The following is a 20,650-nucleotide window of genomic DNA, read 5'->3' as shown; positions in this document are numbered from 1 at the left end:
TAGGCTTGAGAGGACAAAGTAAGGCAAGTGTTGTAAGTAGTCATGGAAAGCAATGGCTGTGGATGAAAGGTCATCTGAGTGGAGCTAATGATATATGCAGACAAAGCAGTAACTGCAAAATCTCAGCACATAAAGGAGAGGGAGAGTGAATACCTCTACCTCTTTCTTCTCACCCTTCAATGTTCTGCTAGTGTCTCCAACTGGTCAAACCCAGCCAGAAGCCAGAAAACAAGGGAGTTCACGTGATGCAGCCTCTAAAGATCAACCTCTAGGGGCACAGAGTAGGGCAGAAATGGGAAAGAACGGATCTGGAGAGACAGAGTCTTCTTAGTTTGCATCTAAGCATCCATTTGTCTGTCTGTCTCTTCCTCTGAAAACCAAACCAAACAAAACAAAACTAACTCATGTCTGAAGCACAGGGAACACAAAGTTCTAGAGCCACTATGTATCACAGGGAGATTTCAATTTAGTGATACTCCCAACTAAATTTAAATGTTAGATACCAGTTATGTGTCATATTATGTATCAGGAAAAAGAGAGGCGGAAAAAAACCCAATTACTCATAAATAAATAAAACTTAGCTGCCATGGTTCTTCATTTTGTAGTTGGTTTTGAAGCCTACCTTGATCTGTTTACCATAGTTTCCTTCTCTCACCACCCATTCTGTTTACCTTACTGTCTGCCAACCCCTTTTACCTGGTAGAGTGACTAAAATCTTCATTCTCAAAAGATTCAAGACCATAGAAGCCCTCTTTTCATTGGCTTGCCACATTTTTCCAATGAACATTATTACTGGACACAGAAAAATTAAGTATGCCACTGAATGGTTTGCAGATGAAGTCTATCTTTTCTTTATTGTATGATAACAATCTAATTGTTCCTTCATACTTGTGCTCAAACAACATGGTCAGTACAGTGACCCTTCCTGGCTATTAACTCAGTGCTGATGAGCCCCAAATGGCAGTGGGTAGTCTCAGCTTCCTGTTTAATGGAAGTTTTGCCAGAGTTTCATGTAATATAGAGCCCCTTGTAGGAAAAGCACCCCAAACTCACAAGAGGTTGTTTCTCAGCTGGAACCCATACTGAACCTTCAGCAGGCCATTCCACAAAACTATCAAGCTAGCTGGATAGTGCTGCACATGGTAAGATGAGTGAATTCCATGAGTATGAGCCTATTCCTATACCTTTTTCATAATAAAATGAGTGTCTTGATCTAAGACACTCATTGTGTAAGACATCACAGTGACAAATAAAGCTTCTGCTGGCAGATACACTACAGGAAGAGAAGGCAAATCCTTTTCTGAAATATGTAGCTTTTCCCATGAGGAAAAATTACTGCCCTACCCATGATGGAAAGGGTCCAATATAATCATTCTGTAACAGATACTCCCTGTTCACAAAATCCACTTAGCATCATGCCATCAATCTAATGGGCAAACATTATCTTCTGTGCAATAGCAAGACAATCAAGGTTCTTTGGGACTATATAATGCTAGAAAGCTGGAGAGTTAATGTAGGTCTGAAGCAAGACTGTGAAGGTATACTATAACCTCTGCCATATGATATAAAACTATCTCTGACTATATTTATTAATAGAAATAGAAAAGAATAAATTTGATATGTCAAGGAGCAGTAAACTATAGCCCTTGGGCCAAATCTGGCCTACTGCTTTTGTATGGCTTTCAAGCTACATATTTTAATGGCTGAAAAAAAAATCAAAAGAAGGATAATATATTGTGACATGTGAAAATTATGTAAAATTCAAATTTGTATCCATAAACAGGGTTTTATTAGAAAATAGTCACACTCGTTTGTTTATATATTGTCTTTCATGATACAGTGGCAGAATTGTATGGCTCTTCTGAATGGCCCTCAAAGCTTAAAATATTTACTATCTGTCACTTTACAGAAAAATCAACCCCTAGGCTAGGTCAATAGCTGTCTCTGTCCTCCAACCATGGAGAATGTGTTGGTTTTCTCCAGCAAAGACACTACATCCAGAAAAGCAACTGTGACCTGTATCATCATCATCGGATCAAGTTTACTCTAATCTGTAGTTATTTTCCAAGATCATTGGCTTTTGTACCAAATAACTAAGTTAAATGGAAATATAATAAAAAGCAGTATTCCTGCATCTTTCAGGTCTTTGATGCTGGCATTAATCTTTGCAATCCCCAGGTATTGCTTCTGGCATGGTATTTTATTAGCATGGACACGGGCAAGGGAGGGAGACAGTTCTAGGGTCTTCTACTTACGTACTACCATAACAACCTTCATGCCACAGGTCAGACCATCAACATAGGCATTATTCCTGTTACTAAGTATATCTGTTCCCAAGAATCAAGACTGGGAAAATAACCACATAATGGTCCCACAGTCCCAATGCACTATGAGACAGAATAAAGACAAGATTCTATCTATCATTCCACTTCCATAAATCTCTAAGACTGACTGGTGGATTATGGTGGTACTTAGGGTCTCCAGGGTCTCTAACTGTCAGTTCAGACCCAGAATCTAATAACCCCTCTGAAGGTCTGGGCATTGCCTTTCCTCAGTGCATGTTTATCCTGGTAAATAGCCATAAGTTCTGTAGTGAAAGTTTAGAGGAAGATTCATAGTGTACCCTGTGACCACACTACAAAATCCTGCAAAGGGATCCAGACTCTACCTCAAGGGGCTTCAGATTTGTGGTCTGGCTTAGGGCTGAGAACTTTATAATAAACTCTGAATCCCCAGTATGGTAGCTCAAGTTGGGTCTCTGTGCATCAGGATGGAAATTTTCTACTCAGATAGGAAAAACAGGAGTCTACACAAACTTTTTAATTCTTATATACTCCAATTAGTACCACAGATCTCTGTGAATTGAAACAATCTAATTACTAGTCTTCCTTGCCCCTTATTTTGGTAATTTTTCCACTATAACTTTGATAATTATATGTCAACATCTGGCCTCTACTATTCCAGGTTTCCATGATTCCTTTGAAATCAGGCAGTTCAATTCCATTTAAGCATCTTTATCCACAATCTTCAGCCTATAGAGGAAAGCTACAACATATCAGTTCTTCTTCTTCTATTATTTTTAAATACTATGTCTTCAAAGTGGACAATCAAAAAGGTATTTCTATAGAAGACTTAATCCTTTTCAGTGTAAAAAAGTAAAAAATACATCAAAATGTGAAAGCACAAATAAAAGAGCACATAAAATAACATAGTCAATGAGAGTTATGTTGATGTACATGCTAAAACAGGGTATACAAATAAAGGCTTGGAAGTATTAACAAAATTGATGTATCATGAACAAATGTAGGAAAAATATTTGAAAGAGAGAACATTATTTAGTAAAAAATCAGATTTTAATTGGGAATAAGGTGTGTGATATCTTGACATTAGGAATTACACTATGTTACAAAAGAGGAATAATCAGGAGAGGTCCTTCACTGGGAAAAAAATGAAATAAAAATCATAAAATTGAATGTTGTCAACTAAGTTACATGATTTAAGTTTATTATCTAATATTTTATTTTTAATGAAAAACAATTGGAAGCCTCAACAAGATTCTGAGTAATAAATTAATAAATTGAATACTTCTAAAGGTATGATTTCCCTCAAAAGGTACTGGGAAACAAAGAAAAGATACTGTACACTTCGGTCATCCAGATCTTCAATGTCTAGAATATGGGTGTGAAAATTACCAAGGAAAAATAAAAACAAATATTTCTTCAAAAAGAAAGAAAAACAAAAGACAAATTAATTATCCCCCTGAACTTCACAGCAGTCCCTGAAATATATTTCTCAAGACACATACAAGAAAATTCTCTATTCCTCTCATCTCATAGATCCTCCTGTTTTATGTGTTGTAATTACAGTTCAATAAAGGAATAGTTGTTCTGACAAAACTTTCTGCTAGAAGAGGAGCAGAGAGTCTAATTCTCTATTCGACAGCCTGAATTTACGTAGGAAACAAAGGCAAATATATCCCCAATGCCCAATTCAGGGGGTTATAAATATTAAACCACTAAACCAATGGTCATAGAGTGACTACTCCTTTGAAGAGTTATATCAAACTACTATCCCAATGTTTCAGTGTTTCTGAACACTGCATTTATATTCACGGAGAATGGAGATAAAATAAATTCAGCTTTATTTTAAAGCATTCATTTTATTATAAAAAAAAAAAAGCGGTACCTGGTTTTGCTGCATGTAACTTCTGTTTCTCATTGTCATCATTATGCCCAGTTCTCCACTGATTTAGAACTTCTTGAAAGGATTGGGCAGAAGCTTCTTCAACAAATGGCCCTTCACACAAGAGACTGTCTCTTGGATTTGCACATTCTTCTTTTTTTGTTGTTGAAAGTTCTACCTAAAACAATTAATAGTGTATCTAAGTATGCTATACTAAATGTTCTGTATCTTACAATATAGGTAGCATTAATTACTGAGCATTGTGAATCACACATTATTTTTAAACTTAGAATAGAATGTTTTTAAGTTGTACTTATTTATGTGCTTTACTGATTTCTTTAAAACTATAGACAGTTTTAAACAGTCTCTTCAGAAAGTACTAAAACTAGAGCCTACAGGACTGAGGGTTTAGCATTATGTTATCCACCAGTGTTTTCCCTGGAAAGCAGTGATAGCCTTGTATCTAATCCTACTTCTCCAGTCGCCTGTTCCCTGCAACCTCCCCACAGCAGAAAGAACAGTTTCTTAACATGTAAATCTGATGTCGCTTCTCTGCTCCAAACCCTCCAATGACTCTCTGTGAAACCCTCAGTTCCTACTAGGACTTACAAGGCTGTACACAACCTTGTACCCCCCCTGCCTTTCACTTCACTTCCTTTAATTCTCCCCTTCATTCAATCTGCTCCAGCTAAACTTATCTTCTTTCAGTTCTAGGAACCCATCAAGCATATTCCACTCGAGGGCCTTGCGCTAGCTATATCCAATGCCTGGAATGGTCCCTCTTCATATCTTCACACAGCCATTCCACTCATTTAATTCGGCCTTGGCTCAAACGTCACCTACTCAGAGAATAGGTGATGACGCTACTGATGACCCTAAAAACAAAGTCCCTTTCTCCCCAACTTTCCAATCCCTTATCTGTTTTATTTTTCTCTCAATAACTTATCTCCATGGGAATTTACTCTACATGTTTGTTTATTGCTGGTCTCTCCCCATTAGAATGTAATAAGATCAGGAATGTTGTCTGTTTCCTCAGTGCCAAGAGTAGTGCCTGGCACAAAGTAGGTGCTCATTAAAAGTTAGCTGAATGAATGGACAAATTAATGAATGCAGATGAAAAATTGCCTGCTTCTCAATGTAATGACGGGGGGAAAGGACAAATTCCATACAAAATATAGATCCACTGTGAACACACAGAAGAAAATAAAGGTAGGATTTGGCAGTTATCCAGTGAATCAGAGAAAACCGCCAAATTAGGAAACTAAAGCAAAATAAGTTCTGCATCAATGTTGAATTATCAAATGTGGATTACCTACACTGATAAAATTGCTAAATCTCCATTGTGTATCTTCTAGATACAACAGTAGAATCCTCTACGTTCAGCCCTTAATTGCAAATAACCAGGCAGATTGTCAGAGGACAACTGAGAGAAAATTGTTAAATATATGCATATATAAAATTCAGTATAAACAAAAAGCATCTGGAACCTACAGACACTATGCTAGTCGTTGACACAGAAACACAGAAATAGGAGAAAAGAGCAGGAATTTAACTCAGATAAACAAGAATCCTATGGACAAAAAGTGGCAGGGGCAGTATTCCGGAGTGAGAGAATGGTATATATGTTAAGGCATGGAGTTAAAGAACACAGTGGCATGGAACTGTATGCAGTTGTGTTGCTATAGCAAAAAGTGGGATATGAGAAAATATAAAGGGTGGAAAGACAAGTAGGGGCAGATTGTAAAGGATCCTGCCTGCCACCCAGAGAAAATTACACTTAAACATATTGGAAATGCAGACCTACTTAAGAGTCCCACACAGTAGTGTGGGAGAGAAAGAAATTGGAGAACAGTGAGTTTGGATGCAAGGAAACCAATTAAAATTTACATCCATTTCTCAATATCTATCAAAATTACAAATGCAAAACCCTCTTCACCTAAGAATTTTAGGATTTTATCATATGGATATACTCATATATATGCAAAACAATATTTTTCAAAATTATTTTTTATACTATAGTTTATACTGGCAAAAGATTAAAACAGTATAAATGCTGATCAGAGAAAACATAGTTTAAAAGTTATTTTAGGGCTTCCCTGGTGGATCAGTGGTTGAGAGTCCGCCTGCCGATGCAGGGGACACGGGTTCGTGTTCCGGTCTGGGAAGATCCCGCATGCCGCGGCGCGGCTAGGCCCGCGAGCCATGTCCACTGAGCCTGCGCATCCGGAGCCTGTGCTCCGCAATGGGAGAGGCCACAACAGTGAGAAGCCCGCGTACCGCAGAAAAAAAAAAAAAAAAAAGTTATTTTATATCCAATACATGGAATATTTTACAACCACTATATAGTATGAAAAGGCTGTGGAATACACTTATATGGATAACAAAACTACTGTTTAGTGTAAAAAGCATGTTTGCAGAGTAGTATGCAACATACTAACATTTGTGTTAAGAAATACATACATACAAAAGTAGAATAATTATTAACTTCTAGAAGGGGAGAGAAGAAAATGCACTTTAAGCAAAAGCTAATTTCAGTATTTGGAATAGCAATAAGAATAGAAGTGACCAAATGTTCATGAGTTTTCAGATAGTTTTAAGATGAGATGTGGTAACTGATTGGATATGCAAAGGAGAAAGAGAAATGACTATAGAAAATAAATGTTCCTGGGCTTCCCTGGTGGCGCAGTGGTTGAGAGTCCGCCTGCTGATGCAGGGGACACGGGTTCATGCCCCGGTCCATGAAGATCCCACATGCCGCAGAGCGGCTAGGCCCGTGAGCCATGGCCGCTGAGCCTGTGCGTCCGGAGCCTATGCTCCACAATGGGAGAGGCCACAACAGTGAGAGGCCCGCGTACCGCAAAAAATAATAATAATAAATGTTCCTGCTGGCTTGGAAAGCTAGAAGAGAGGCTGCCACCAACAGTAACATCCATAGGTTTTGGAGAAGACATGATGAATCTCGTTTGGAAATACTGAGTCTTAGAAGTATGTGGGAAGGTATTTACAGGTATTCAGTAAGCAATATGTGAATGCGTGGGTATATGTATGCTGCACTCATGAAGATGCACTGAAAACTCAGTGCTTAATACAAAATGAGTCAAGTATTCCGGTGATTCTAGCAGCTTTCCAGGGCAGCTCCTTTCTAAGCAATGAATCAGAGACATAAGACATTTGCATTTTACAGCTGTGTCTATGGAATACTTGGCTTCCATGCAGCAGTGGCAAGATAGGAAAAAGCCAGAGGATAGTACATTGGCTCTTAAATGTTTCAGCTCAGAACTGTCACATGTCACTTCCACTCAGAGCACATCAGGACCCTGCCCGATTCTACAGGGGCTAGGAAATTTGAAGAAGCACATGGAATCCAATGCTGTGCATCCATTACCCCTCTAGGCTACATGATACCCCACAAAATACGTTTTAATATCCCCACTTTCCAGAAAAGGAAACAGAGAATCAAAAGGCTAAAGTAAACTGCCCGATGTTACAAAGCTAGAAAACCAGAGTCAGGATTTCAAACCCAGGTTTCAGTCTCTAAAATGAAAGTTCTTTCATGAACTGCACCCATTTCCATGGATATCCACTGGCTTGAATCCATAAGAAAAGTCCTAAGACAGATATCAGGCTTTAGCACCATTTTGACTCTTCCAGGCATTCAAATTGCTTGGTAAGCCAATTAAAAATCAGATTCCTGGGCCCAACCTAGATGTAAAAAAAATCGAAGTTTGAGTGGCAGGCCAGGAATGCACATTTTTTACAAACTTACCCAGTGATTCTGATGCTTATTGCAGTTGGAGAACCTCTGCTCTTCAGCACAGAGTAGTACTAAGCATATGAGGGGGATACTTCTTTAGTGTGTGCACTGTGTACAGGTGCACACCTGAGGGTCGACAGGAGGGATGCCCAACCAGGACTACTCACCAGAATGACTGAGCAGGTGTTAAAACCACATGTCTGGACCCACCCAGAGAGATGCTAAACTCAGTCATGTGTGTTTCTCTAATGTTTCTCCAGTTGATTATAATGTGCATTCCTGGATGAAACCACTGAATTAATGGCTTTAAATTAAGACCAGGGGTGGAAGGTCTATACAGCATACACAGTTACCAATGGGGACAAGAGGCAGCATTTATTTTAGGGATTAAAAGAGCAGGCAAAAGAGTAGCTCTATAGCTTTCTAGTAGAGCTAGTTACTTAAATTCTCTCTGGCTTTCTCATCTGTTAAGTGAGATAAAAATAAGGTAAAACTTATATGGTTATTTTGATTATTGGATAAGATAAAGCAATTAAAGGATTAAGCCTAGCATACAGTGTTTAATAAATGTTAGCTGTTGATTTATCACTATCTTTATTGGTAGGATAAATTAGATAAAATGGCAGGCATGAAGGAGAAACCCTTAAAACCACAGCCTCTGGGGTAATGGTTAAAAGCAGGTAGTTTGGGGTCATAAGGCCTGGGTTCAAACTGAAGTTCCACTATCAATGATATCTTGGGCAATTTAAAAAAACTGCTTTGCCACTATTTTCTCATCTGAAAAAAAGAAAAAATTTTAAAGGGTAAAAAGAGATAATACACGTAAAATATGTAGGATGGTGTCTGGCACATAGTCGGTCCTCAGTACATTATTATTCTAATAAGACTGTAACTCACTCAGTGATTATTCACAAGCACCCTTGGCAGGTCTATTAGTGAAATTCATGCCAAACTGCTAACCTTCCTGGACAATTCAAGTATAGTTTCTCCGCTGTAAAGAGGTCCTACTACCATAGAGCATGTTTTCTTTTATGTTCTCTGATCAAGGGTTAGGAACTCACGGGACTGAAGTTCAAGTCTGATTCTGTCACAAAGTAACAAGCTGTGTGACTCTGGCCAAGTTACTATTTCTGAACTACAGTGAAAAGGCAAGTGGCATCTAAAAGAATGAGGATTATTAATTACAAGGATCAAAATTTGAGGAAGTTTCTTTCTTGCTAAAGAATCAATACAACAAGTCTATTATTAAAACACAAACATGAGCTGATGAAAGCTTACCTAGTACATCCTAGGATCAGTAATCAATCTGAATGATCACACAATTTGGTATAAATCTGATTTTAAATAACTGTGAAATTGCCTGTCACCTAAAACACTTGGCAAGGTTTTGTATTTTTAGCCTCTCTGAGATCCTGATTAATATAAAATTGTTATATTGCACTGTGGTTTGTTTTTTTTTATTTCTCCCAAATATTCATTTCCTGATGTGGTGAAAATGCCTGGAAAGCAATATGATCAAAGGATCATTCATCAAAAAACTAGTAGCCAGAGAAATCAATCTCTTTAAAAGGATTTTTACAGTGAAAGTGTTTCTGATTAATAAAAAAACAAATTCATATTAACCAACAATGTGATCAAATAATCTCCAAAACTCTATAGCTCTAGTTGAGTATATGAATGACAGTTTCTATGATCATGTATGACAGAAAATGTCTACTGTATTTTCCTCAGCTTACCTCAGAGCTGCTCCCCTGAAGAAGAAATTTGGTTTTATGCTGACTTTTACTAATCTCTTCTGTAGAATGATTCTCCCCTTTGGGTTCATCCAGATTAACTTTCTTTATAAACTGATGGGCAACATCCAATACACTGGATAATTGAGATTTTGCCTATAAATAAACAAAATAGGAATAAAAAGCCTAATATGTCAGCTTAAGTAATTTAGATATATTAAATCATGTTTTCATTATTCTATGACTAATAAAATTCAATGCATTTTATTTAATATTTAAAAATACAAATTGCCATTTACATCAACCATATAATAGTGACAGTTGCCATCTACTGAAGGGCTAGTTTGAGCTCATACTATCCTAAGTATCTTAAAAACATGTTATTTAATCCTCCACTCTAAAGCATAACTATTTTTATCACTGTTTTAGGGATAAAGAAAGGAAAGTTTTGAGGGTTTAAATAACTTGCCCTTGGTCACATGGTGAGTGGGTGGCAGAGCTGGGAAGTGACCCCAGGTGTGTATAATTCTAATGACTCCTAGCCCTTCCACCATATCGACCCTAAATAGGTAGGTGTGCTGTTTTGCACACATCATGGCTAAAGAACTAAATATAATCTAGAGGGAGCCTGAATAAGCAGTAATCAGTATTTTGTTGGTGATAAAACATCTTTAGAAGGTATCAACTACTCAAAAGTGCACATCCAGAAGTGCCCTAGCAAACTCCAAGTTGTTCTTCTCGCCATGCCTTTGCTCATGAGTTTCACTTACCAGGAAGGCCCTCCCTCTATTATCTTCTTTGTCGGGCACACTCCTACCTCACCTTCTAGATTTACCCCAAGTTACTCCCATGGGTCCAGGCACCTCTCCCTGCCGCCCTCCCACAGATGCATGAGGCGCCCATTCTCTGCACCCTCTTCCTACGCTGAGGAGATCCCTACCAGCCCACACAGTATTGATTTTATATCATCTTTTGATGTCTGTCTACACCATAAAAGTTCACAGAAGAAAAACATCACGTCTTCTTCAATCTTTGTGTGGCTACCACAGTGCCTGGTAAATAGCATATGGCAAAATAACATAAAATTAAGGTGTTGGGGGAGGGAGAGGGAGAATTACAGAATTAAAATAAATAACTGGGAAACAAGAATTTAAAAAGCCTTTTCAAGTGCCTTCAGAGTGGCCGGAAAAGAACAGGCAAATCCAGGAAGGCCCTATTTTCTAAAGGACTTCCCATCAGCAATAAGCCTGGTTTGCCCAAGGAGACCCTGCAGGATTCTGGATCCCATCTGAGCTTGAACCAAACAAACTCCAGAGGGAAGATGCAGGCACTTCAGAGACTCTCTGAAAACCTGACATTAGGAACACAAGTAATAGGTCTTACTTCTTAGCAAATGTTCTCAAGATAGAGGAAAACTTCAGCAGGGATCAGAAATGATTATTTTATACTCTCCCATGAAAATGTGCCTATTTTAAAATTTTTATCTAGCTACCTATTTAAATAGCTAAGACTACTTTCCAGTTATGATCTTTAATAAATCTATTAAGATTCACTGCAATCTGATTCTGGAATAAATCAGTGAACATCAAATTAACTAGTGTTACTTCATACTGAATTAATAAACTTATCTATGAAAAATGACTAAAATGACCTATGCACACATATTGTTGTCCATATACAAACCTATGGCATCTGCTCCAAATTTTCCCAAAGATCATCAAAAAGCCTTTACAGACCTAAGCAGTCCTTATTTTTAAAAGAAGTTCATATTTATAATACAAAATTGTTGTCTATATTCATTATACTGTATCTTAGATCTCCATGGCTTATTTACTACTTGTTGCAAGTGTGTACCCTTAAACGACATCAGTCTTATCCCCTTCATGGCCCCATTCCCTGTAAACACCATTTTGCTGTTTTTTATGAGTCTGACTTTTTGGATTCCACATATAAGGGATATCATTCAGTATTTTTCTTTCTCTGTCTGACATATCTTACTTAGCATAATGTGTTCAAGGTCAATCCATGTTGTCACAAATGGCAAAAGGATATCCTCCTTTCTCAGGGCTGAATGATATTTCATTGTGCATATATACCACATCTTTTTTATCCATTCACCTATTGATGGGCATTTAGGTTGTTTCCATATCTTAGATATTGTGAATGATGCTATATAGGAGTGTATCTATCTCTTCAAAATCCTGTTTTAATTTCCTTTGGCTATATATCCAGAACTGGAACTGCTGAATTGTATGGTAGATCTATTTTTAATTTCTTGAGGAAACTCCATATTGTTTTCCATAGTGGCTGCACCAATTTACATCCCCACCAACAGTGTACGAGGGTTCCCTTTCCACCACATCCTTGCCAGCACCTGTTGTCTTCTTGAGGACATTACTTGGTTTGGGGTTAGTGGAGATTATAAAGAGGCACAAAGGAACATTTGGGGAGTGATAGAAATACTGTGTATTTATTTATACTGAAGGTTACACAAGTGTATTGTAATGTATTTTCAGAACTAATCAAGCTGCACACTTCAAAGGAGTGCATTTTACACAACAATGTGAGCATACTTATCATTGCTGAACTTAAAAATGGTTAAGATGGTTATGTTTATATTTTTTGTATTTTACCACAATTTTTAAACAATGTGGACACAGAAATAATGTGTGATTTTATTGTTCATAAATTAAACCTGAATAAACTTGATTTATCAAGAAAAAAAAGGAAATTAAGCCAATGGTAACGTTTCATTTTTCCAGAAACATCTGCATTTTAACAAATATTTTTTTAAGAGAAGTAATCCAATTTAACCTGATTTTAAATTCCCTAGAATAAAGTACTATTGACTTCAAAGGTGGTTAAAATTTCTAGTTTATATTTTATATTTTAAAAAATATCAAAAAACAATAGTATTTTATATAAAATTATCAAGATAGAATTAACATTCAAATATATATATACATATTTAAATAGCACAGAACAAAGATTATTTCTGTCCTCAAATGAATCTTGCTATCAATGATTCAGTAATTTTTATAACAGTTTTAGGTAGCATATTAAGATACCCTTAAATGGCCAAAAAAATGAGTTTATTCTTAAGTTAAATTTAGTGGGCTTCCCTGGTGGTGCAGTGGTTAAGAATCTACCTGCCAATGCAAGGGACATGGGTTTGAGCCCTGGCCCAGGAAGATCCCACGTCACAGAGCAACTAAGCCCGTGCGCCACAACTACTGAGCCTGTGCTCAAGAGCCTGCAAGCCACAACTACTGAGCCCACATGCCACAACTACTGAAGCCTGAGCGCCTAGAACCCGTGCTCTGCAACAAGAGAAGCCACGACAATGAGAAGCCTGTGCACCGCAAGGAAGAGTAGCCCCCGCTCACCACAACTAGAGAAGGCCTGCACTCAGCAACAAAGACCCAACACAGCCAAAAATAAAAACAAACAAATAAATATAGTGCTAAAAAATTAGATAAATATCATGAATAACTGATAAATTGGAATCCTATATCTAAATGTCTTAAGATTCCATTAATTCAACATAAATAAAATGTCAATAAATGTGAATTTCTTTTCCCATGACACCTTACATTTAAATATTACTCTTCTTGGTTGTTAGAGTATATATGTATACTCTATTTTTCTCATTCTTAAAAGAATTTTACAAGGAAAGTGAACAGAATTATGATCCCCATTACTTAGACAAGAAAACCCAAACTCATAAAGCTTAGGTCAAAGCCAAGTGGATACAAAATGCTGCAGCCTGAGTTAGAATCAAGGTCTTCCTTCTTCCAGCCTAATCCCTTTTCCCTACCAAATTATGTTAACACAGAAAATGTGTTTTACTTTTGACTTTCTGAAACTTAAAATTATTGAATTGTATCTCTAATAATGGATATGAACATTGTTCCTTCCATTTAACAAAACAAAACTACATATATCGTGAAATGTTTACCACAATAAGTTTAGTGAACATCCGTTATCTCATATAGATACAAAATTAAAGAAATAGGAAAAAAATTTTCCTTATGATGAGAACTCTTATGATTTACTCTCTTAACTTTCATATATAACATTGATATATACAACTGCTTGTGCAGAGATTAGATTGTTGAGTTCTTGTTTTTAATTACATTTAGTGTGCTTATTTATTTTCATTTGACCAAGTGCTAGCACATTGAAGGGAGGAATAGAGGTACTCCTTTCACTCATCTCACCTACATATTGCAGGAGAGAGGGGAATTGGAGAGCTACATGAACTTTGAAAAAACAAAACTTCTGAGCAACAAAGTTAAAAATGTTCTATAAGAGTAGAATTATACAACAAACTTAAGCCATCTATCCCCTAACTAAGAGGTGTAAAATTTAACAGAATCATTAAGATTAGAAATTCACCACAATACTATAACATGCTATTTTATAATACTTAAAAGTTCCTACGTATGTGAAAAATATATCACTCATATGTTATTTTTAACAATGTTAATTCTTCCAATGATTGCAGAATATCTTTCCATTTGTTTGTGTCTTCTTCAATTTCTTTCAGCAATATTGTTAATAGTTTTCATGCGCAGGTCTTTCACCTCCTTGGTTAAATTTATTCCTAGATATTTTATTTTTTTTATTGCAATGGTAAATGAATTGTTTCCTTAATATATCTCTCTTCTGATTTGTTGCTAGTGTATAGAAACACAACCTTTTTAATATTGATTGCAAATTTATAGTTTTTGTTTATTATTCTAATAGCTTTTCAATGAAGTCTTTATGGTTTTCTGTAAATAAAATCATGTCATCCATAATAGTGACAGTTTAACTTCTTCCTTTCCAATTTAGATGCTTTTTATTTCTCTTTCTTACCTAACTGCTCTGGCTAGGACTTCCACTACTATATTAAATAAGAGTAGTAAGAGTGGGCATCCTTGTCTTGTTCCTGATCTTAGAGGGATAGCTTTCAGGTTTTCATCATTGAGTATGATGTTAGCTGTGAATCTGTCATATATGGCCTTTATTACTTTGAAGTATATTACTTATATACACATTTTATTGAGAGTTTTTATCATAAATGGGTGTTGAATATTGTCAAGTCCTTTTTCTGCATATTTTGAGATGACTACTTGATTTTCTCCTTCATTTTGTTAATGTGGTGTATCATGTTGATTGATTTGTGAATGTTGAATCATTTTTGTATCCCTGGAATAAATTCCACCTGATCATTGTGCATGATCCTTTAAATGTATTATATCTGGTTTGCTAATATTTTGTTGTGAATTTTTACATCTATGTTCATCAGAGATATTGGCCTGTAATTTTATTTTTTTGTGCTGTCCTTGTTTGGTTTTTGGTAATAAGGTAATGTTGGTCTTGTAAAATAAACATTCCCATCTCTTCAAATTTTTGGAAGAGTTTGAGAAGGATAGGTATTAAATTTTCTCTGAATGTTTGGTAGAATTCACTCATGAAGCTGTTTAGGCCTGGACCTTTGCTTTTTGGAGGGTTTGTGATTACTGTTACAATCTCCTTACTAGTGATTGGTCTATTCAGATTTTCTATTTTTTCATCATTCAGTCTTGGAAGATTGTTTGATTCTAAGAATTTGTCCATTTCTGCTAGGTTGTACTATTGTTGGTGTATATCTATTTGTAACATTCTCTTATGATCCTTTGTATTTCTGTAGTATCCATTGTAGTTTTTAGTCTTTTGTTTCTAATTTTATTTATCTGAACCTCCTCTCTTTCTTAGTGAATCTAGCTAAAAGTGTGTCAACTGTATCTTTTCAAAGAATGAGCTCTGTTTAATTGATCTTTTCTATTGCCTAAAGTCTCTATTTCATTTATTTCCACTCTGATTTTTATTATTTCCTTTCTTCTACTGACTTTGGGCTTCATTCCTTCTTCTTTTTCTAGTTCCTTTAGGTGTAAGGTTAGAATGTTTGAGAGGTTTTTTGTTTCTCGAGTCAGGCCTGTAATGCTACAAACTTCTCTCATAGTACCACTTTTGCTGCATCCCATAGATTTTGGTAGGTTGTATTTTCATTTTTATTTGTCTTCAGGTATTTTTTTATTTCTCCTTTGACTTCTTCATTGACCCAACAGTTGTTCATTGGCAAGCTGTTTAGTCTTCATACATTTGTGACTTTTCCAGCTTTCTTCTTATAATTAATTTCTATTTTCATACCACTGTCATCAGAAAAGGTGTTTGATATGATTTCAATTGTCTTAAATTTATTGATATTTGTTTTGTGCCGAAACATATGGTCTATTCTTGAGAAAGTTCCATGTGCATTTGAGAAGAATGTGTACTCTGCTGCATTTGGATGGAATGATCTGTACAAATTTATCAAATTTGTCTGGTCTAATGTTTCATTTAAGGTTGCTGTTTCCTTGTTGACTTTCTGACTGGGATTATCTATTCACTGATGTAAGCAGCGTGTTAAAGTTCCCGACTATTAACTATTTTTGTGTTGCTGTCAATTCCTCCCTTTAGGTTTGTTAATAATTGCTTTATATATTTTGGTGCTCCTATGTTAGGTGCAAATATATTAATAAATGTTATATATTCTTGATAACTTGTTCCCTTTATCATTATATAATGTCCATATTTGTCTCTTGTTACTTTTTTTAGCTTGAGGTTTATTTTAACTGATATGTTTACAATCACTTTCTTGTGGCTACCATTTCCTTAGAATATCATCTCCCATCCCTTTACTTTAAGCTTATGTCTGCTTTTAGAGCTGAGATGAGTCTCCTGAGGCAACATGGAGTTGGTTCTTGTTTTTTAATCCATCCAGCCACTCTGTGTCTTTTCACTGCTGAGTTCAATCTATTCATATTTAGGATGATTATTGACAGATGAGGACTTAGTACTGCCATTTAATCTTGTTTTCTGGTTGCTCTATATCTCCATTGTTTCTTTTTCCTTGCGTTTCTGTCTGCCACTTTACTTTGGTAGTTTTCTACAATGTTTTTCACAGTTTCCTCTTGTTTTATATTTTATGCCTCTGCTCTAGATTTATGTTTTGTGGTTACCATGAGGTTTATATAAAAGTCTCATAGATAAAATAGTCCTTTTTCTGTTGATAGCATATTATCTTCATTTGCCTATTCAAGTTCCATTCTTGTCCTCTTCCCCTTTATATGTTTTTGTTGTCTAAAATTATCCATTTTTATGTTGTGAGTTTGTAACCAAATTGAAGTGTCTATACTTATTTTTACTGCTTTTTCCCCTTTAACCTCTATGCTATAATTGTTTAACAACCTAATTAATTTATCATTTTTGGTAAGGCAGGTCTAATGGTGATGAACTTCCTGAGCTTTTATTTGTCTGGTAAGTGTTTTATTTCTCCTTCATATCTGAAAAATAACTTTGCTGGGTAGAGTATTCTTGGCTGACAGTTTTTATCTTTCAATATTTTGAGAATGTCATTCCACTCTGTTCTGGCATGTAGAGCTTCTGCTGATAGCCTGATGGGGGTTCCTTTGTAAGTTACTATCTTTTTTCTCCTGGTTGCCTTAAAAATTCTTTATCATTGCCTTTTGACAGTTCTAATATAATGTGTCTTAGAGAAGGTCTTTTTGCACTGAGATAATAATGTGTTCTCTTAATTTCCTGGACTGGTATCTCTAGATCCTTCAGATTTGGGAAGTTCTCAGCTATTATTTCTTTAAATAAACTCTCTGCTCCCTTCTCCCTCTTTTCTCCTTCTAGGATACCCATTATCCTTATGCTGCCTTTCCTAATGGAGTTGGATATCTCTCATAGAATTTCTTCATTTTTAAAAGATCTTAGTTCTCTCTTCTCTTCTACCTGAATCACTTCTATATTTATATCTTTGAGTTCACTAATTAGTTTTTCCATATGGTCTCTATTTCCAGTGCTTTCTAATGCCTTCTTCATCTCATTTATTGAGTTCTTCAGCTCTAGATTTTCTGTTTGTTCTGTTTTTCAGAGTTTCAGTTTTGTTAAAGTATTCCCTCTGTTCATTAATTTTATTCCTGAGCTCATTTGAACGGTCTTTCTGAGTTTTCTTGTAACTCACTGAGTTTCCTCATGACAGCTATTTTGAATTCTCTATCAGTTAGATTGTATTATTCTATGACTTTAAGTTCGATTTCTAGAGAATTGTCATTCTCTTTTTGTGATACTGTGTTATCGTGGTTTTTCATGGTGCTTGAGGAGTTGTTCCTCTGCCAGCTCATTTGAAGTAGCAAACACCTGTCTTATTTAGATAAAGCTTTTTAGCTTTGATTCTAACAGTTAAACAAGTTAGTATATATTAGAAGCCTTTCTTTTGTTTTTCAGTAGGTGGCACTACAGCACAAGTTTTTGGTTTCTCTTACCTGAGCTTCCTCTGGCTATGTTTGAGAATGGGCACTTTCCACCCTCCACTGCCTCTGTCAGAAGTGTCCTCAGTATCCAAGTTGTCACTGTTTGGGTCTCTGGGGTTGCTGGTGCCTTGCTGTGCCAGTGTCACCGCTGTTGCTAGCATTGCAACTGGGGGCACCAGGGTAGTGGGCACCACACTGCATCCAAGGTCACCCGGATTGTGGGGAGAGTAGCATGGGTCATGAGCACCCCTGCTGCATCTGGGGTTGTCAGGTTCAAGGATGCCACTGCCAAAGGTAGGGGGAGGCCAGAATCACAGGCACCCACCATGGATGGAGGGACCATGGTTGTGGGCCCTTGTCGCCAGCACTGCTGCCTGGTCCCCTGTGGCCATGGGTGCCACTGCAGTTGGGATTCTGGAGTTATGTGCTCTGCTACTGGGTTCTCTGGGGCTGTGGGATCACCTGCCATGGTCAGCAGGCTGGGATCATGGGTACCACCTCCACTGTTCCAACAGTTCTGCCTCTTCTTTGTGTTCCAGTCCACTCACTTCCAGATGTACAGATGTGTGGAACTCTCTGGCATCCTAGTGTGTTGGACAGAGGAAGCTTTGCTGAGTTATGGATGTTTTACTAGTTGTAGACTGAAGGAGACAGAGCATCTCATGCTACCATGATGTTGACATCACTCCAAAAGCAAACTGTTTATCCTTTTGAGATGATGTTTTCTTCCTTAACTAACCACAGCAAAAAAAAACCTCACGTCTTCTGGGTGCTCTTATAACTCCCAGCTTACATCTATGCTGGATCTTTGCTTTTCAGTGTGATCAATATATCAACAGTTGTGTGAAAATATCTATCTTCTCTTTTGTGATGATGAATTCCTTGATTCCTTGAGAGAGGGGACCATGTCATATATATAAATGTGTACACACACATATATATATATATATAATTCTCCTCCCTGCAGCCCTGTCCTTCATGCTTTGCAACTAGAACATTGTTTGATGCTGGTAAGTACTTGAGAAATATTGGTTGAATCTAATTTAACTGACTTACTGAGATAAGAATGACTAAAATTTCCATTTGAACATTCATTCCTTATACCCAAGCTATCTGAGTCAATGTCAACACAGGCAAAATAAGTGGCACTATTAATAACAGCACAAAAGGGCAAATCACTTACCTCTTTAAGCCTAAATGTTTACACCTGTAAAATGAAGACAATCTCTACCTTGCAGGGCTGTTGTGAATACATATCTTTTATGAAAAACACCTAGCAGAGTGATGACATATAGAAATGCATTCAAATCATTGCTATCATTTTATCTAGATCACGATAGCATACTATTTCTCTGTAAATAAGATAAATAGTTTAAATATCCAGAAAATAGAATTCCTGCCAAATTCAATAGACCTCTGACTACGGTATAATGAAGAGGTCAGTAAATAATTCTATCACCATAAAACAAATGCTAAACTGGATAAATTTGTTAAAAACCATTTCAGAACTCTGGAAACCAACCAAAAGCAAACAAATTAAGAAATATTTATTCAAGAAAAACTACGCTGAAATTAATGAAGAACAGTAAAAGTGTAAGACTTCCCTGAATGGGGCTACTCTTATATTAAATGTCCCTTCCCAAGTCTGTCAATTACTAAGGCAAGACTGGCCTTGCTGAACAGGGAGTGTGCCTGATTCCCAGGGGAGGACAGAGTCTTGAAGTTACATTGGCATTATCAGTGAACTAGAAAATTTGGTTATAAATGAATGGGGAAAACCTTCAGTTCTGACAGCCTGAGGTTTTGGTCCCAGTTAGGAAGAGCAGTGGACCAGACAAACACTTAATGGAATGATCCTGAAAATGAGATCTATATAAGTGCTGATTAAAAAATGGAAATCACAGAAAAAACCCAAGTGAAAATTCTTGACTATGACTTATATAAACTAACAATAGGTTTGAAATGAAAGGAAGAAGATTCAATCAACTTGAAGACAGAGCAAGATAAATCATCTAAATTGAAAAGAAAAATGTAAAAGATTAAAGAAAATGAACACAGCTTTAAAGACTTATGGGACAGCATCAAGCATCCAACATACATTTAGTGGGAATATCAGAGGGAGAGAAATGAACATAAAAAATATGAAGAAATGAGGGCCCCAAATATTCATATTTGATGAAAAATTATCACTTCAAAAATCCACAAAGCTAAACAGGTCCCAAGAAAGATAAACATATAGAGATCCACATCAAAACATATCATAATCAAATTACTGAAAGCCAAAGACAAATAGAAAAATTTGAAAGGAAAAAGGGAAAAATGACTCACTACATATAAGGCTACATCAGTATGATTAACAAGCTGATTTCACATCTGAAAAAATGGAGACCCAGAAGGTAATGGAATGATACAAAATGCTGAAAGGAAAAACTGCCAAAGATAATTTTATATACAGAAAGAGGATCATTCATTTCTAGCATATCAGCTTTACAAGAAATACTAAAGAAAGGTTTTAAGGCTGAAAGGTATGAAATCTACCAGAAGAAAGATAGAGGCCTGGAAGCATAAATACATGAGTAAATAGAAAAGATGCTTAAGTATTTATTTTCTCTTTTATTTTCTTAATTTCTTTTAAAAGCATAAAATCATATATA

At 36.3% G+C, this 20,650-nt stretch overlaps 1 protein-coding gene across 1 annotated transcript in view; it reads right to left on the bottom strand.

Moving 5' to 3' along the window:
* The window catches only part of ZBBX (zinc finger B-box domain containing), a 111,777-nt gene that overhangs the window by 42,788 nt on the left and 48,339 nt on the right, over positions 1 to 20,650 (bottom strand). Inside the window, exons 8-9 of the mRNA XM_082625499.1 lie at positions 9,673 to 9,825; positions 4,186 to 4,360 (exon numbers count right to left, since the gene is read on the bottom strand). Of these exons, the coding sequence (XP_082481625.1) occupies positions 4,186 to 4,360; positions 9,673 to 9,825 (328 nt within the window). The remainder of the gene's footprint in view (positions 1 to 4,185; positions 4,361 to 9,672; positions 9,826 to 20,650) is intronic.

The sequence above is a fragment of the Mesoplodon mirus genome (assembly GCF_964341445.2).
Source record: "Mesoplodon mirus genome assembly, chromosome: 6".
In the NCBI taxonomy this organism is placed as follows: domain Eukaryota; kingdom Metazoa; phylum Chordata; class Mammalia; order Artiodactyla; family Ziphiidae; genus Mesoplodon; species Mesoplodon mirus.
The sequence above is the reverse complement of the archived record's forward strand: the minus strand, read 5'-3'. Positions and strand labels throughout refer to the sequence as shown.